This window comes from Protobothrops mucrosquamatus, unplaced genomic scaffold, assembly GCF_001527695.2.
Source record: "Protobothrops mucrosquamatus isolate PMUCROS unplaced genomic scaffold, P.Mucros_1.0 scaffold3611, whole genome shotgun sequence".
NCBI lineage: Eukaryota > Metazoa > Chordata > Lepidosauria > Squamata > Viperidae > Protobothrops > Protobothrops mucrosquamatus.
Window position 1 is genome coordinate 273130 of NW_015389574.1, and position 18473 is coordinate 291602.

The 18473-nt window shown below is 41.4% G+C and overlaps 1 protein-coding gene across 1 annotated transcript in view; it reads left to right on the forward strand.

Moving 5' to 3' along the window:
* The window catches only part of LOC107297953 (rho guanine nucleotide exchange factor 40-like), a 70481-nt gene extending 52358 nt beyond the window's left edge, over positions 1 to 18123 (forward strand). Inside the window, exons 11-18 of the mRNA XM_029286420.1 lie at positions 6642 to 6888; positions 8899 to 8985; positions 9326 to 9550; positions 9836 to 9997; positions 10574 to 10736; positions 13338 to 13390; positions 14822 to 14881; positions 17986 to 18123. Coding sequence (XP_029142253.1) covers positions 6642 to 6888; positions 8899 to 8985; positions 9326 to 9550; positions 9836 to 9997; positions 10574 to 10736; positions 13338 to 13390; positions 14822 to 14881; positions 17986 to 18123 — 1135 coding nt within the window. The remainder of the gene's footprint in view (positions 1 to 6641; positions 6889 to 8898; positions 8986 to 9325; positions 9551 to 9835; positions 9998 to 10573; positions 10737 to 13337; positions 13391 to 14821; positions 14882 to 17985) is intronic.
* Positions 18124 to 18473: the final 350 nt, after the last annotated feature.

Sequence of the window (18473 nt, forward strand, 5' to 3'; positions counted from 1 at the left end):
TTTTTCTTTTTTTTTTCCTTTTAATATATTTTACCTATACATGTAGAATAATACGTTTTGTGGAGTTAGAGATATTAATACTTGTTTACTTATATCTGAATATTATCCTGGGATTAGGTTTGGGAAGTCCGGGGGGGTGGGGGGTGGGGGTTTTTTCATAGCATTGTGTAATATTTGTGATGTTTTTTTATGATGAAAATAATAAAAATTTTATACATGAAAAAAAAAAAAAAAAGCTGCAGGGAGCAAGATTTGGACTGAATATTAGGGAAAATTCTCTAAGAATAAGAGCAATTCCGCAATGGAACCAATTACCTAGAGAGCTTCCTTGTGCTGGATGTTCTGAGACAGAAGCTAAATGGTTCCTTGTAGCTCAATAAGAACATCACTTTGTTTTGTATTAGTCAGGCTTCAGGTATTGTATCCAGCTCTGGGCACCACAATTTAAGAAACAGACACACTGGAACAAATTCAGATAAGAGCATCGAGGTTATTTGTGGAATTCAAACAAATGAAGAGACATTGAAGGAATTGGAAATGTTTAGCATTGAGAAGGATGTGGGGGAGGGTAGGATAGCATTACTTGAAAGGATTATCACTGACGGAATCAGAGACCAGACATTGCAGGGTGCAAAGGTGTCTGACTGCCTTTCGCAGTGTTTATTGCTCTTCTACAGTTATTCCAAGCAGCAAAAGATAACATAGCAACAGCACTTTTATTGGTGGATTCTCCTGCCAATCCTTAAGAATATACCAGCCAAGGGGCACCAGCCAGGGGCAGTTTTCTGCAACATCCTGTTGGTGTGAACTAGGTGAGATCATGTGAACTAGGTGAGATCATGTAGGTGAGATCATGTATTTGAGCCGAGGCAGTGTGCTGCACTACATGACCTCTATCTCTACATCTCACTCTTTTTTGTTTTGTTAGACGAGACATCGTCGTAAGAAGGGTTAGTAAAAGGATCATAATCAGGAGAGGAGCATCCTTGCAGTTGTTTATATAGGGCATAAACCTGACCCTGAAGCAATGTGGGAGAGGGTTTGGGGCGAAAAGCTGTGATACACATGTTGCAAAAGGAATAAACTGAACAAAGCAGCACCCACCAATCAAAATAGCACAAATAATGACTAAATAATGTAGGACATTTCCCAATAATCCTGTGGGCAACCAAGCCCAAAGGCCTTCCCACCAAGATCCTAAAGTATCAATTTTCAAATCAGAGGCCAAATTGTGTAAAATATTGAGCTGGTGCTGGATGGTTCGTGACCTATCCGAAATATTGAAACAACACATTCCTTCAAAACTTTCACAACCCAAATGCTGGCGCAGAAGCAAATAATCAATAGCAGTGCGATTTTGCAAAATAGCCTTTCTCAAATCTTGCAGCTCATGGTTGATTGCGGAGATAGCTGAAGAAGTAGCATTAATTGTTTTTGCTAAATTACACGCAACAGCGTTAATGTTGAGGTGAGCACGAACAGCAAGTCCTGGCACACTGGCACTACGGGATCGGATTGGTTGCTGTGCTGTCTGTAGAGTCACCCTTGCCATTTCTGGGACTGGATCCAGGGACTGGTGCCATGACATCCTTGGCTGGGCGAACGCAACACACTGGAATCCACAAAGGTCCTGTAGGAGCAAGCACAGCAGCATAGCCTCGTCCCCAAGTGATCAGAGGGACCGGTCCCAGCCATGCTTTGTCTGGTAAAGCCCGATAATATACCAGAGGGGGAGGCAAGCTTGTTTTCTGTTGAAAGTGTCTCTGATAAGCAGTTGAATTTTGAATGGAAACATTCAATTGGTTTCATGTAAATAATACTTTTTTAACCTGTTGTGTTACCCACGACAAATTGGGTACCCAAGAGCTCTCCTTTTTTATTTGTTTGTGGAGGCAGTCCTTAAAGGACCAATTAGCACATTCCACGATGGCTTGACCCGTGGAATTATAGGGGAGACCATGAGTAAGAACAATATTCCAGGTTGTACAAAATTGCAAAAAGGCCACTGAAGAATAGGCTGGCCCGTTATCAGTTTTTAAAGTAGAGGGCTTACCCAAGGCTGTAATGGCCGAAAAAAGATGAGAAATAACACGTTGAGCTGTTTCCCCTCTTTGAGGCATGGCCCAAATTGCTCCTGAGTAGGTATCAGTAGATAAATGAATATATTTCCAGGGAGCCAAAGAGGGAACATGGGTAACATCCATTTGCCATAGTTGATTAGAGGTAAACCCACGGGGATTAACTCCCGTGTCCCCTGAAGGAGATGCCCCAGAACATTGGGGACAGGATGAAACAATCTGCTTGGCTTGGTCGAGTGGAATATGACAAGCTTGTGCCAACCCCCTAGCGTTTTGATGAAAAAAGAGTGACTGAAAAAAGGGTCTGAAAATAGAGTGGGGGAAACATGAACAGCAGCATCAGCATGACTATTGCCTTCAGAAAGAGGGCCAGGAAGGGATGAGTGACTGAGTATATGAGAAACAAAGTATAAATGCTTCCGATCTTGTAGCAGCTGCTGCAAAGTTAAAAACAAAGCCATGAGATTGGGGTCAATCCTGGGCATGATATAAGCACCTGGAAGATTAAAAATAAGTTGACACACATAATGAGAATCAGAGATTAAATTAAAAGGCTGTTGAGAAAAGGTGTGGAAAGCTAGAATAGCAGCAGATAATTCTGAGCGTTGCAGCAGTGTAGGACACCTTCCAGGTATCATCATGAGGATCCTTGTAAGCAATCGCTCCTCTCGTTCGCCCTCCATCGGAAAAAACAGTAGGAGCTTGCGGCAATGGAGAAGGAGAAAGCAGTGGGCGGACAGGAAAGGAAGAAGTCATTAAATAAGTAAGGCGAGGATCTTTAGGCAAATGATATGAAATACAGCCTATATAATCAGTTAAAGAGCACTGAAAAGATAAGTTATTCTGAAAATAAAATTGAAAATCAGATTTTGGGATAGGAAGAACAATATTAATTAAATCAGTCCCATTTCGACGGCAAGCTCGAGTGCGTCCTAAGGTTATTATTTCAGCAACAGCCTGGATAAATGGCAAAACATTTTGGGATGGGGTATGGGGTAAATAAAGTCATTCAATACAATATACTTTTTGCGCTTCTAACACAGCTAATACTCCTGTAGGTAGCTTACTAGTAGGAAATATCAAAAGGGTTAACTGACAATTTTTATGTGGAATTCGGTCCACAAATTGAGTACTCAAGATGTCATTAATTTGTTCAACTGTGGCAAATGCTGCAGGTGGAACTATAATGAGATCTCCAGGTTGTTTTCCTTTGGTCAATAAGTCAAATAATGGACTAAGCAGATGTGTAGGTAAAGAAAAATTTGGGTGAACCCAATTGAGGGTGCTCAGAAATTGCTGCAAATTGACCAATGAAATAACTTTGGGTAAGCTCAAGCGAGGAAAAGCTGGAGCAGAATAAGATTGCAACATTTTATGCCCTAAATAAAGATAGGGAGAGTGCAGCTGTATTTTTTCCGGGGCAACCTGCAATCCATAGATACCTAAATCATTGTATTTCGGAAAGCCAATTAGGTTGTATCTTTGGTGCTCCAATTAAAATATAATCCATATAATGATATACCAAAGCCAATGGATGATGTTTGCGAAAAGGGGCTAATGCTGCAGCGACATGAAGCTGACATAGTGTGGGACTGTTCAGCATTCCCTGTGGTAAAACTGTCCAGTGATAACGTTTATTAGGTTCTGAATGATTCACTGCAGGCACAGTAAACGCAAACTTTTCCTGATCAGGGGGGCATAGAGGAATAGAGAAAAAACAATCCTTTAAGTCAATTACCATTACTTCATGATCTTGAGGAATCAAATTAGGGTTAGGCGTTGCGCACTGCAAAGGGCCCATAGGTTGAATACAGGCATTAACGGCCCTAAGGTCGTGCAAGAAGCGCCACCTTCCACTTTTCTTTTTTATGACAAAAACAGGGGTATTCCATGGACTAGTGGAAGGCACAACATGACCAGCAAGCAGCTGATCGTTAACCAGCTGGTGGAGAGCCGTCAATTTTTCATGTGACATGGGCCATTGATCAATCCACACCGGCTCTTTAACCAGCCAAGTCGATGGGAGGGCAGTAATCTCAGTCTTCCAAAGTGAGGGTGGCACCCAATTTACTGAGTAGGTCACGTCCCCAAAGGCTGACATGAATATCTAATATAAAGGGGCGGACCTGAATGACCAAATCTGAATCAGGCAAATGGGCTGAAAGAAATTGCGCACTTTGACGTGCACTTTGACGACCCCCCACACCCCACACTTGGACAGGGCTCGGTTGGCCAGGTGGCAGGCCACTGCTTGGCAGAGATCACTGAAACATTGCTCCAGTGTCCAAAATTCCCTCAAATGGCTTACCCTGCAGCACAATGATCTGATGGGGCCGTTGAAATGTGATCGGGGTAGTGATGGCAGCTATAACCGAAGTGGCTGGGTTAGTAGAACCGAAGCCTCCTTCCCCTCTCTCCTTTAACTCTCCCCCTGCCGGGACAAAATAAGGCAAATGCAAGAGCTGAGCAGGGCTAGTGTAAATGGGCAAAATTTGAGGCAAGTTGGTCCACAATTGAACATAAATAATTCCGGTATAGTCTGAATCTATCACCCCGGGATAACAAAAATGCCTTTTTTACCCATGCTTGACCGCGCAAGCACAAGCCCTACATAATTTTGTGGTAGGGGGCCTGATAATTGAGATGGAACTACTTGAACCTCCCCAGGAAATTTAAATTTCACTTCCTCCTGCAGTATCAAATCAATACCAGCACTACCTTTTGTAGCTGCAGGAGTATTTTTTATTGTTGGTCTGTTGTCTCTGTTTGGACTGGGGCCAGAGACCGGCCTGGTCGGCCGTTTCCCGACCAACATTCACTTGCCCAATGATAAACCTTCTGACACTTTGGGCATTTTGTTTTTGGCTTCGATCCCAGATGAAAAGAGGAGCAATGGAAAGAGGAGTGAGATGCTGCAGACATACCCCCCCCCCCGGATTTCTACATTCCCTTTTAAAATGACCGGGTTTGCCACAGTTGTAACACTTTCCTTGAGGCTTGCTGCCTTGTGATAAAGCAGCTGCCAATAAATTGGTTTGATAAGAGGCAGTTCCTATATCTTGACACGCTCTAATCATATCTGCCAATTCAGGATCTTTTCCCAAACCGATAATTGCCCTTCGACATTCAGAAGTGGCGTTGTCTTTTGCCAGCCTCATCAACAATTCCTGCTGAGCTTCAGGATTGTCTATCTGCCTCCATAAGGCATCCTGTAGTCTATTAATAAAATCAGGATACGGCTCAGTAGCCTTCTGCCTGATATTAGAGAAGGCTTGATGAGGCTTGCCAGAAACAGGCACTTTTCCGAAGGCTCGATAAGCACATTCAGAAGAAACCTGTAAAGTGGCAGCCGGTAGAACAACCTGGGCATCAACTGGGGCAAAGGGACCAGAACCATACAATTGATCAGGAATAAAGACACCCCCCCCCCCCGAGTTAAGAGCACGCATAGCACATTGGTGTTTAAATGCGCTGTCCCAAACTACATATTGCGCTGGAGTAAGCAACATGTGAAAGGTAGTTTTCCAATCTTCAGGCACTAAGATACGATTTCTCATAGTGGCTTCCAGCATTCCCTGCACATAGGTACTTCCCAGCCCCATATCTTGAATTCCTTTTCTCAGTTCTGTTAAAATTGCATATGACAAAGGGCGATATTCCACTATTTGAGCTCCATTCTGATTTACTTGTCCCATGGCGTGTACTGGACAAACAGAAAGCATATCAGCAATTTCTTCTATATTTCCCCCCCCCCTTTTTCTAATTGTTCCTCTAATATTTTCCTTATGGGGGTGTACGATGGCCATAAGGAGGCAAAAGAATTAGCCTCTTCAGAAGGAGCTGAAGATCCAATTGGAGATGCTTTTGGGGAAACACGTTTTACTTAATCATAATCAGGCGGCGGGCTTTTAGTCAATTGTTGCCCTGCCGAAGCATCAGAGCCTCTATGCTATTCCCTAAAGCAATTAGTTGCATTTTGGATTTCTACACAAACCTAAAAAAAATATGCTGCTACCTTAATGAGCTGACTCATTACAGTTAATGCTAATCTTAAAGCAACTACATCTTTTTTCCTAGCCTGGCACAGAAATCTGAAAAAAATGGTCTGCTTTAATGAACAGCAGTGAGGTATTGTGCTTGTGCAAGATCTGAAGCCCCTTCTCTGAATGCACTGCTTTATTGTGTATATGCTTTGATTACATCCCAGTGCAACCAAATGCATTTTAAATTTTGCATCGTGCCTAGAGAAAGACTGTACGGAATATCATATGACAGATGATACATAAATATTTTAAACATATAAAATAACCTGGAGCCACCTTGAACCAGAATCATACCCAATGAAAATAAAATTATACATTTGCAGATATGCAATGTGGTTCAAAACACTGATTGCACACGTTTTTTGGTGGGGGAGCAGAAGCGGCTGATAAACCCTTGTGCTGATGTTCTGTTGCCAGATGTGTTGTAACATTCCTCGCTTGACAGACTTGGCTGTCACCAGATGGTTCAAGCACGGCTGGGCAACTTTGAATGTGACCATTCCTCCCTCTTTCTCCTCAGGGTCCAACAGCAGCTTTTGGTTGAGCTGCTGGAGTGTGAGCGGGAGTATGTGGGTGCCCTTACCCAGCCCCTCTCTCTGTCTCAGGAGCCCAGGGGACAGGCCTGGACAGCTGAGTTAAGATGCCTGGGCAGTGCCCTCCGGACCACGCGGGACCGGCTGCTGGCCTTCCATTCCAACTGCCTCCTGAGCGAGTTGGAGGGGTGCATGAACCACCTGTCACGCGCTGGCAGCTGCTTCCTGTGCCACGTGAGTGCTTCCTTTCCTCAGCTGCTACTCCACCTGCTGCATGCTGGGACCCATTTCCTGTGTCAGAATTCCACCCCTTTCTTTCCTTCCTTTCTCACCCATCCACTGACAGAGCTTCCTCAACCACGTGACCATCTCTTGGTTCTGAAAGGCTTTTTTAAAAAAATGTTCTGGCATATGTGAAGAAGCAGTGAAGCAGAGATTTCCTCTGAGCATATAGAGTTGCCTTTTGCTCCACCCCTATAACTAAAGAGTCTCTTGATGTGATACCAGGGTTTTAGGGAAGAGAGCATAGCTTCCCAATAGCTTTTGTGTATAGGCCCATTCTTTTAAAAATCAACAATATTTATTTGTTAATTGATATCCCCCCTTTGTATAAGAGCTGAAAATGGGGGGCATAGCATTGCCTCCTCCTATTTTTCCCACAACTGGTGGTAGATTGGACTGAGGAGAGTGATTCATCCAGAGTCACCCAATGAACTTTGGTAGCTCAGGGTGCATTTGGTGCCAGCCCAGTGAATCACCCTGGCTTTCAAAATGCCCATACATAAGTCTTTAATCAGGTAAAATCTCCTTTGAGTAGAGCATGACTCCCAGCAGTCCTCGACTTACAACAATTCATTTAGTGACCATTCAAAGTTACAATGGCACTAAAAAAGTGACTTATGACCGTTTTTCACATGACCATTGTAACATCCCCATAGTCACATGATAAAAATTCAGATGCTTGGCAACTGATTCATATTTATGATGGTTGCAGTATGTGATCATTTTTCATGACTTTCTGACAAGCAAAATCAATGGGGAAGCCAGATTCACTTAACAACAACAACTTAACAACTGCAGTGTTCACTTAACAGCTGTGACAGGAAAGATTGTAAAATGGGGCAAAACTCACTTAACAACTTTCTTGCTTAGCAACAGAGGTTTTGGGCTCAGTTGTGGTCTTAAATTGGGACTACCTGTACGTAAGTGGTTTGCCGATATCACAACTTTGACTGTCATTGCTCTCTCAACTTCTAGTCTTCTTTCTCTCTCTTTTTTTCTCTTCCGTCTTTAACCTTTGATAAGGCTATCGGATCTGGGCTGCAAAGCTCCAGACAACCACTAAATGGTTGTAAAGAAGTACAGAAGACTCTTTCCTTGCTGCCATGTAGTGGCCATCTTAATTTTTGCATTCAAGATATAGTACATCCAACCTTTGTTTGCTTTCTGTATCCAGAGAGAGCTGCTAGGATAAATTATCTCTAACTAGTAAAAGTAAACAACCTGTCTTTAATATAGCAGCAGGATAGCTAGCTACTGTTCCTGGAGATATATCAGTCTGGTTCACAGCAAATGCAGGGCTGTCCATCTTTAAAAAGCTAGGTAAAAGCTCCCCTTTTTAAAAAGCTTGGGGTTCTTTATCTTCATTTTTTAAAGACTATGCAGAAAGCACAGTAATGGCCAAACTGCCTTTCCTTCTGGTCAGTTGTTTGGAAAAGTCTCTTTTGATCCAGAGCTCTGCCCTTCTGTTTTGTCAGAATTATACTTTGCCTTAATTCTTGAGTTCTCCATGTTCTTTGTTTACCTGCTTTACTACAAGAAACCTTCACCTATATGCCTGCTACAAAGTTTTTGCTTCTCTCCATTAATAAAAAAGACCTCTTTTTTTCAAAGAGCCTATCACCTTATTAAAATGTTATGTTTTCTCCTGCTTCTTTAAAAGTCTGATAATACAAATTATCAGGACAAGCTTTGCTTAGCATGGAAATAAATTGATAAGGAATGTTAATTCCATAATTAATGCATGGAATTCAAAAGCAGCAAGGCTGAAAGAAAGAGATGGAAGTTCTTCTTTTGAGCTTGCCTTGTCCCGTTAAAAAGAATGGAGGGAGTAAGGGCAAAAATGAGCATAACTTGCCCATAGGCTAGAGAGAAGATTTTGCTCTGTTCCAATAGTCAGTTTTCCTGGAATTTACCTGACTGTTACTCCACTGATGAGAGTTTTTTTTCTCTTTCCCACTTCAGAAAGAAGAGCTTCAATTGTATGCAACCTATGCCAAAGATCATGACAAGTTCCAGGCTGCCCTGGCTTTGCTTCGAAGCACTGGCAAGGTAAATGAGTTGCGGCCACGTGGCAGACAGAGATGGAATTTCCCTTTTGATCTTGAAAGGCCGGATGAATCAACTGCTAAAGAAAACAGCTTCTGTTCATAAGAGGCCCTTTTTACTCATTAGATTAGGTGTCCCTGAGATTGGCATAGTTATAGTTGCATTGAGAGTTTGATCATGTACAGCCTGCTGGCCATCCCAAAAAAAGCTCAACTTTGGAATATTTGTGTAGTTTCATTCATTGTAGAGATGTGGATTATGGGATATCCAGGAAATGGTGATGTAACAGGTAACATCAGTTGTTTCATTCTAGCCTTCTGTCTTTATCCTCTCCTTCCTGCAGAAAGGTCTGATGGAGCCACGTGAGGATGGACAAATAGCATACACTTTGCAGGTGCCTCTAGAGCAACTGGAGCGGTATCGGCGCTTCCTGGGTGAGCTGCTACATGAATGTGAGCTCGAGCAGGGGCCTGACCGCCAAGCCCTACAGGAGGCCCAGCAACTGCTGGAGGCACAGGAGCAGCGAGGCAGAGACTTGTTGGCCACAGAGCAGATCCGGGGCTGCGAGGTGAGCGCATGGGCGCTCCCATCGTATGGTGCTGCATCTTTCCTGCTGCTTACTGTGCATGTGCTGTTTCCTCCCATGCCACTTGTCTAAACCCCAGTTTAATCTTTTCTGACCTTGCAAAGTTCTGTGCTGTTGCCAAACTCTGATCTTTTTGAACTGTGCAAAGCTCTGAATACTTAACAGCAAACACAAAAATACTGGTGGGCAAATCGACAGTCTCCCACTCTTCTGAGAACTGGAGGGAAAGGCAACCTTAGTTTCATGTGTGTTCCTGCTCCTTTGCAGATGAAACTGTCAGAACAAGGGCCATTGCTTCAGTGTAGTGAACTCATTCTGTTGTCTGGACGCCGTAAATGCCAGCGACATGTTTTCCTATTTGAGCAGCTGCTACTCTTTACCAAATGTAAAGGAGCTGAGGGTAGCTATGTCTGCAAACAGGCCTTGCAGGTAGGTAAAGTGATTATCCTGAATAATATTTTCCCAGGCTTTAGGGGCTAGAAGTATAATTTGGGGCTATTTTAATCCGTACTGATGAAATTATTGTCTGAAATGAGATTGCTTTAGTTATCCGTTCAATAAATAAACATGATCGTCAGACTTGCACATGACAAATGGCTGAAATCCACTGCAAATGCAGTGTGGAAAAAAGGATTGGGAAGAAAAATAAAATGTGGGGAAGAGGAAGGGACTGATTATCTCACCAATAACTCAGCTGACATCAGGGAATAAAATTAGAATTCTTGGTGAAAAATCTTTCCAACCAAAAAGGCCTCTCTTCTCCTGGATCACCTATCTCTCAGCTTTGCATGTAAACTTACTTCCTATTGCAGATGGTGCAACAATATTTACTCAAGACACCTTGTTCATATGTTGCAGTGAGCAATGGGTTTAATAATGATTTACTGCATAAGTTATAACTGATTGAGGCTGCAGAACAGTTAAGTGAAAATCAAATTACATTGCAGCTGATTATGAAGCGTGAACAGTGCCACAGTTTCTATTGTTTCCTCTCTCTTCATACAGACTGCTTCCATGGGGTTGACAGAGAGTGTGGGTTCTACTGGGTTACGTTTTGAGCTTTGGTTCGGAAGGGGACCAGCCCGGCAGGCCTATACATTGCAAGCAGCTTCCGCTGAAGTCAAGCATCAGTGGACAAATATTATAGCCCAACTGCTCTGGAGACAAGGTATGAGCATGCCTAAGCAAGGATGGTCAGCTCAATAGGGGAATGTTTTGATTGAGGGAGGGTTGGGAGTTCTTAAAATGTTTTATTTATTCTTTTCTTGAAAGAAAAGAGAGAAAAGTTGCATAAAATCTATGTCAAAGATTAACATTAATTTTATTTTGAAAAAGAAAGACAATCAGTGTAGTTTTTTAGTGTCATTATCCCCATAAGTTTAAAGAACTAGATCTGTCAGACAAAGCAAATGCTACTTTGTGTGATCCAGGGAGTTCAAAACAAAAGTATAGTTTTGATTATGTCATTTGATTACCAGCATCATCATGACCAGGGTTTCTAGTTAAGCCTAATCTTGGTACATTCCCATTGGTGTTTTTTTGGGGGGTGGGAAGGGGGTTGTATGTGTGTGGATGAGGCCTTGCATTTCAGGCAGTTGGCTGCTTAAGAACTGATAAGAAAAAAGGCAGTAATGAGCAGACTGGAACCGACAATGCAGTGATGCATTAACTCTAAGTAAATGTAGCCTTATTACCTTTACTATACACAAAAGAACTGTAGGGAAGAGAGGAAATAGATTTGCAAACAGTGAAAACTGGTAGATCAATCTCAGAACCTTTTTATCTGCAATCAGAAAGCCAAGAGTGGACCAAAATAATCTCCCCCACCTTGTTTGGCCCACGAGTTTTAAGATGGAGAAAGGCCACAAAAATGTGGTTGAAATATTATCTGTTAGTGAGATGGGAACAAACTGTAGAGGGAGAGGTGTTCTCAGGGACAGGGGTATGAATCAAAACGCCTTGGATGTTTGTCTCTTTTTTTTCCTCCTCACTTCTCTTCAGCTGCCCAGCCAAGTGTCTCAATGAGCTTGTCCTCCTGCCCTTCTCAGCGCTTAGCTCCTCTGGGCCTTGGCCCTGGTCCCCCTCCTGGCTTGTCACTCCCTGACCACTTTGAGGAAGAGGAATGGGACTTAGATGTCAAGCCCATCCCGAGAGGTAGCATCACTGTTCTTCTATCAACCCTCTCAAGAGACTAGTAGTTGCTTCTGCTGGTGCTTAACTGTGTTCTGTGTTCCTCTTAGCTCACACCTCTGGGTCAGAGGGAGCCTCCCCAAGCCACCATGAACCACTTAGGCAGGGGAGAAGTTCACTGCCTGGCAGCAGCTCTGCTTTAGGACACCATCAGTCGGTGAGTTTATTCAGTGTTTAAATGTTTTTTGGTGATAAGAGTTTGTAATTGAGTTCTTTTATTAATCTCATGATAATGCCTTTTCTTGACTGTATTATTTCAGGTTTTATGTGAGGAAAGGGAAATTGTGCTGGATGGGTGTTCTACTTGGATTATCTTTGTTTCAAAGACACACAGAGGGCAGGTCTCAACCCTGATATTTCATTATTATAATCAACATCTCTTAGAAGTGACACCCCTCACTCCTTGGGGAGAAGTGCCTGCAACCTGAAATGCTGTGAATCGGGGAAGTTGTTAGCAGTTGAATCTGTTGATTATAGGGATCATTACTAAGGATATGAGCTGCCCTGAGTGGAAGAGTGCCCCAAGACTTTTTACTTACCACTGCCAATTCTGTCCTTTAACAAAGTTATGAAAGACCATCTTTCAGTTGCTGGTAACCTTGTGGGTGTTTGAACAGTTATGTGCTTTTTGTGCCAAATAGTATGATTCAGCTATTCTACCCTTCCTCTCCAGGGTTCACTAGGCCATCCCTGATGGCTTCTGTTTTTTTCTTTATTTGCCAGAGCTTTGGCATTGCCGGTGAACCAGTGACCCCACTCTGAGATTGGGGCGGCCAGGTACAGCCCCCCCACCAAACTTTTCTGCCTTTGTGCAACTTCCCACTCCGTTCATGTATCTGCTCCCTGCCATCCCCATTTACGTAAGCTGCAGCACATAATATTCCCAAGAGCCTTTCTTTCAGTCTATATTACAGGGATACTTCAGGATGTCTGCTTCATCCCTGTTAAATGAGTGATTCTGTGTCCAGGTGCTCTTCCTTTTGTGTTCCACCGTCCTATAGCTTCTCTGTCCTCTGTGCCACTGCCATGCAGTTGTCTTTATATTACTACTGCTATTTAAAATTCCTCTAATATCTATACAGCTGGCTAACATAATGGCTAACAGTGTGAGCTGAGTTTTCTAGTCCTCCGTCTGGATAATGAAATAATATCAACCAATCTTGCACAGTTGTTGTAACATACTGAACAACTTGATGCCTTCCAATATTGTAGACTGTGAGTTTCATCATCTCTTACCATGGGCCATGCTGATTGGAGTTGATGAGAGTAGAAATGAAACATATCTGCAGGACATCAAGTTAGAAAGCAACCAAGCTGAAATGCTATGGATACTAAAAAAAATGTGCTATAAAATGTTGCTTTCTAATTGCATGTTGGTCAGTGCTATGTACTATTTAATGCATAATGGTATTAAGATTTAAACCTCAAATTTATTTTCATAAGGTCAGGATGGATTTTAAAGATTCAAATATAAAGTAGAGATATGTGGATTGAATAATTGAGAGGGAAGGTATTCAACAGACATATTTAAAATTGTTGATGACTTTCTAGAGTCTGATTTGCTTTTGTTTCTTTTTAGCGTTGGGTATGGAGCCTGCATCGGAAACTCCTTTCTCCAGGAAGCCATGGACGGCAAGATTCAGTTCCTAGGGACTCTGGGAACAGGACAGTTTGAGATCCTTGCAGGAACTTGGGGATTGGATGGTCATATTCAACAATATTGTGACTTGCTCCCACCCATTTCCTGATGGCTCTGCTACCACTCCACAGAAGCATCTGAATCGGTCATATCCTACTGTGGGATGTCCATGTCCTGCCTGATTACTACTCATTGAGTGCCTTTTCTGCCATTTTCTTGGATTGTGAATTTCCTGGAGAGTTTTGGTCAAGCTCATACTATTGATAGTAAGAGAGGCTACCAAGCAAGGAAGCTCAACCAAGAAACTCCCAGGTTCACCCAAATTAAAAGTTGCTGGGAAAGAGGGAACTTGGTGGGCTTAATCATTTTCTGTTGAGGATCAGATGTGGTAATATCCATAGTTTATGGATCTGTGCATTTATTGGTTGCCCTATCGCCAATCACAGCTTCAGTCTTAAGATCAGTTGGTATTTTATTCTCTCCAGTGGTGATGAAAGGAAGAATCTAGGCTACAGTTGTTAGGCAACTACAGCATCCATTTTCTGAACTTTCTCCAAGGTAATTTTAGAGTAAAAGAAAAAAAATGGCATCTGGGCTATGTGATTGCCATATATAGAAGTACACCCTTCTAAAATAGGATCAGATAGCTTCAGGTGAGTTACTCAAAATCAGAAGAGTAATACAACAGTATGAGAATGATGTACAGTATGCATGATGCCATAGACCTTCGCAAGATAACCATTTTCTGGGACTGCCACTTTAGAATGCAAAGGAGGTGCTTGTCAATTTAATTTTGGGATTTTGAGCTTTTTATTTTGCATCTTATTTGGTAGAGTAACTGGCACAGCAAGGACAGTTAAGATATGTTACATATCTATTTTATGTTTGCTAATATTTCTATGCAGGGAGGTTTGATGAATAGTACTTGGTTAAAGCTATGCCCCTACATTCTTGCAGTGTGAAGAGACATAAGACACATCATTGTTCCATGATTATGCTGAGCATAAGGAAGAGATCCCTGAACTGCATACCTTTAATTTTCAAGATTAATTTTGAGATGATTAAATAATATCACCACATGGCTTGTTTAAGGAACAAGATTTGTACAAAACCAACTCCCATGTGAAAATCTATTACAGTGTGAGTGAAAATATCAAAGACTGGGGGAGAGGGATAGTTGCTTTTCCCTGTAGCATAAGGTTGGCTTACTTGCTCTTTGCTTTTTTTCACATGCGGTATACTGTAATTCTGATTGGGGGAAGTAATTGATAAAGAAGTACAAATGGTGCTATGTTTAGAATTGAGCAAGAGTTTCTAAGTTTTGAGGGGGGGAGCACTGTGACTGTACTATTGGATACAGGTAATTTTCTTAATTTGGTAAATTGAGTTATTTGGCATTTGTTCCTTTTTTATATGTCCTCTAGGAATTTAATAAGAGGACTTTCTTTTATGCCCATATAGAAAAGGCGATAAAAATAACTGAGGTGAATTTATATAAAGATACTTGCACTTGTCTCAATGATTTTCAGTGGGAACAAAGAACAATTCAGTATTGGTCATATCTATTGTGATATTATTCCTTCAAAAGCAAACAAATTGTAAGAAGAGGCAAGAAGATGTAATGTAGAATATAAATTCGTAACTTTGGTATAATGCACCGAGTCTGAACAGTATTAGTAGACATTTGAGTATTGCTATAAATGCCACTAAATATATTGTGCCATGACTTTTCTTCCATTTTTTAAAAAATACTAAGCTGTCAGTTCCCCCAACTGAAAGGATTGCAATAGTATATAAGTACCTCTTTTGCTATTCATTTCTATTAATGAGGTGGGCCTTTCGGAGTAGAATTATTTACTTTGTTTATAACCACTTTTGGATGGGCTTGGTGCTCATTTATGTTTGGCCATAACTGACCAGCATAAATTATGGTGCTGAAAATTTACTTAAACCTTGTTAAAGTGGCATCAATGAGGTTTAATTCTCACCATGCTGTCCATAAAGTTGTAAGATATATCAGAACTATGCAAGTTGAAGAGCAACTAAATGGGGCACTTAAAACTCTGCCAATTGATGGGCAAGACACATACAAACTGTCTCTTGCAAACTGTTTATATCTTCTTGTATATTCTTTTTGTTTGCAGTTTCTTCTTAAATGGTCAACACTAGGTCAACCCAGTTGCATTCATAATTATTTTGTTTTTGTTTTAAATTGCAGATCTAGCTGACCATAGTAAACTAACCTAATTCAGATCTAGTTAGGAAACCTGGAAGGGGCTACTAGGAAATATCAGGGATATAGGTAAGACTGGGAAGTCAAAAGACATCCTGGAAGACAGTGGCAAATCACTTCTGTATTATTGCCCTGCTCAGAGCCCTAAACAGGCAGATATAGGAAGCAAATAGGAAACAAGGACATCTTTTTATTGTGCATACACCCACCTACTCAATAGGAGCAACATGAAGGAGGTTTAATCTTTTTATGAGCCATAGTCTCAGTGAGAACATCTATTTCTCCAATTAACTATAGAAAAAAAGTTTTTCCTGGTAGCAGCTGGAACTGGTTTCCTTCAGGCTGTTTGTCTTTCCTTTGTAATCTAGCCTCAGTGACTCTTCCTCCATGCCCCCCTGCTAGTATTAAAATACAAACAGTATTTGGGTTATTAACACACAATTAAGAGTAATGCCTAATTTGAGTTTTTGAGTAACTCTAGTGGTGGAAGTGATAGTGAATAAGGGACAGGATTCAGTATTTTACCATGGCTTTCCTTATGCTGCTAAAATCAGATGATGTTCCCTCCCTCTTTCATATTTGGGCCACTCCATGCTTAAGTGGAGGGGACTGCAGCATACAATTGAGAATATTCCTGTTCCCCCTCCTCTAAATATTTCCTCCCTAAACAAAATGGGAAAGTGAGAAATAAGGTTTTGTTGGGAGTAAAAAACTTTTAACATCCAATCATTAGTGTGTATTTAGCCCAGATTTTTGTGGCATCTGCAACGTTACACATATACTGGTTTCAAATTCTACATTGTGTTTCAGTGCTACTTACTGAACAAATGAGAAAAGATGGGGACTTATTTGATGGAAATTGTGGTTGCTTTGTGGGCGGTAAAGATGGGCAGTGCTTTTAATTCTGGTTTAGAAAAATCAGAATGGATAAATCAATATTGGAATGGAATGTTCAGCATTTTCAGGCCCAATTTTCAGGGAAAAGTAAAATATGGGGTTATCATGCAAATTTTAATCTATTTAAGAAGTGATTTATAGTTATTACCTACTATAACTGCAAGGCATTGTAAGTACTAAACAGAGAGCTGATATTCCATCAGAGTTGCCTAACAATATTATAGTTTTTAGAAAAACATGCTGAAACAATAATCATTTCTGTCCTTCAGCTCTAAAAGCTATAGTACTGTATTGTTTTTTTCTTTGATAGATAGAATGATAAGATATAAATGGATAAACTAAGATAAAGTGAGGAAAAGAAAAAAAATCAAAGCTAAAAGTGCAAGAAAGGAAAAAACTAAAAGTATGAAAAAAGATTCAAAGAAATAGCTTCCAATCTTATTTACCACAGTTATAACTATATTATAAATTTACCTCTTATTCTACATAACTCTTCTTTCTATATCTATCCTGTCTAATCAAAACCATAAATCATAAGTTCATTTTTTTCTATTTCATGCAAAAAGTCTGTAAGGGATTTTCAGTCAACAAGAAACATAGATAGTAACTTTTCTCTGATCAAAGTCAATTTAGCATTTTCTTCACATTATCTTGATTCTCTATCAACTTTAAATGGAATATAAACAGCCAAGTTCATTTAGTTTGTTCTTACATTTGGGTAGTTTTGTTTTTATATGTGGCTTTTATTATTACATAAAACTCTATCCTTTAGACTTTTCTTTCACTTGGGGGGGTCTCTAATGGAGAAAAGGCTATTTTTAGCAAGTCTAAATAGTGGTTAGTTTTACAAGGCTGCAATTAAGTACTCATTTGGACAGAAATCCCATTGAAATAAGTGGGACTTCTGAGGTTACAAATACAGTATGTTGTTAATGTATGTAGCTGTATTTGCATTCTATTAAACCTGTTTTTACCCCCTCCCTCAGCAAAGCAGGGTTTTTCAGCTCACACTGTCATTTATCCATTTACTTGCCCTGGTTGCTGAATAGCCCCCCTCCCCCTTTGGGGGGAACACAATGCCAAGCTGATTTGGCCTCTTTCCCATCTGTTTTCCTGACTTAGATATTTGGCTGGTGTGCTCACTTTCCCATTCTTTAGAGAGCTACATAAGAGGTAGATAAAAACCTGACTTGTGGTTGCTTGGCAACCAGAATGTTCCTTTTCCTCGACTGACCTGAGTGGCTGAGCAGCAGCACTGAGAGTCCCTTCCATCAGACCACATGCTTGGAAGGACCATTCAGGTCTTTGTCAGCAGTGTGGCGTAACAAAGCAAACAGGGCTTGACTCTTACTCAGTGGTAGCACAACCTACCTGTTGCTGCTGCTCACAAACTTGGCTGCTGCCCATAGCAGAGTGCAATGTCGGAGTGGAATTTTGCCTTCCTGTTCCTGCTTTTAGAAGCCACACAGCATCAACCTTAAAGACGAGAAGGCTTTGGGATATGAAAATGACTGTGTGGTCAAGTACCAGTTAGTGATGCCAATCCTCGCCTGTGCTTTCAGTCAGGGTGCAGCGAAACAAAGCCAGTCTGTGTAACAATCTGCTTCCCCTCCCTCCTTCCAGGGACACTCCGTCATCCCAAAAATTCACATTGATTTCTTCCACTAATGTACAACAAAGCTTGCTTGTGCCAAGTTACCAGCTCTTCTGCCCACCCACCCCTCTTCATGGCCCAACTGAGCAGGCTGAGACAGGCTGATCCTGCCTCTCCAATCCTCTGCTCTGTAATCTTCAATTGCACTACTGTTTGCTTGGCTCTAACAGCGGCAGGGAGTTCTTGGCTTACGGTGGTGCTATTTTCTGGTATGAAATACCATCCCAGAGCTGGCTGTGTCCCTCCGCGGGCCCCCATCGGAGTGCAAAAAATAACTTGTGCCACGGTAGTG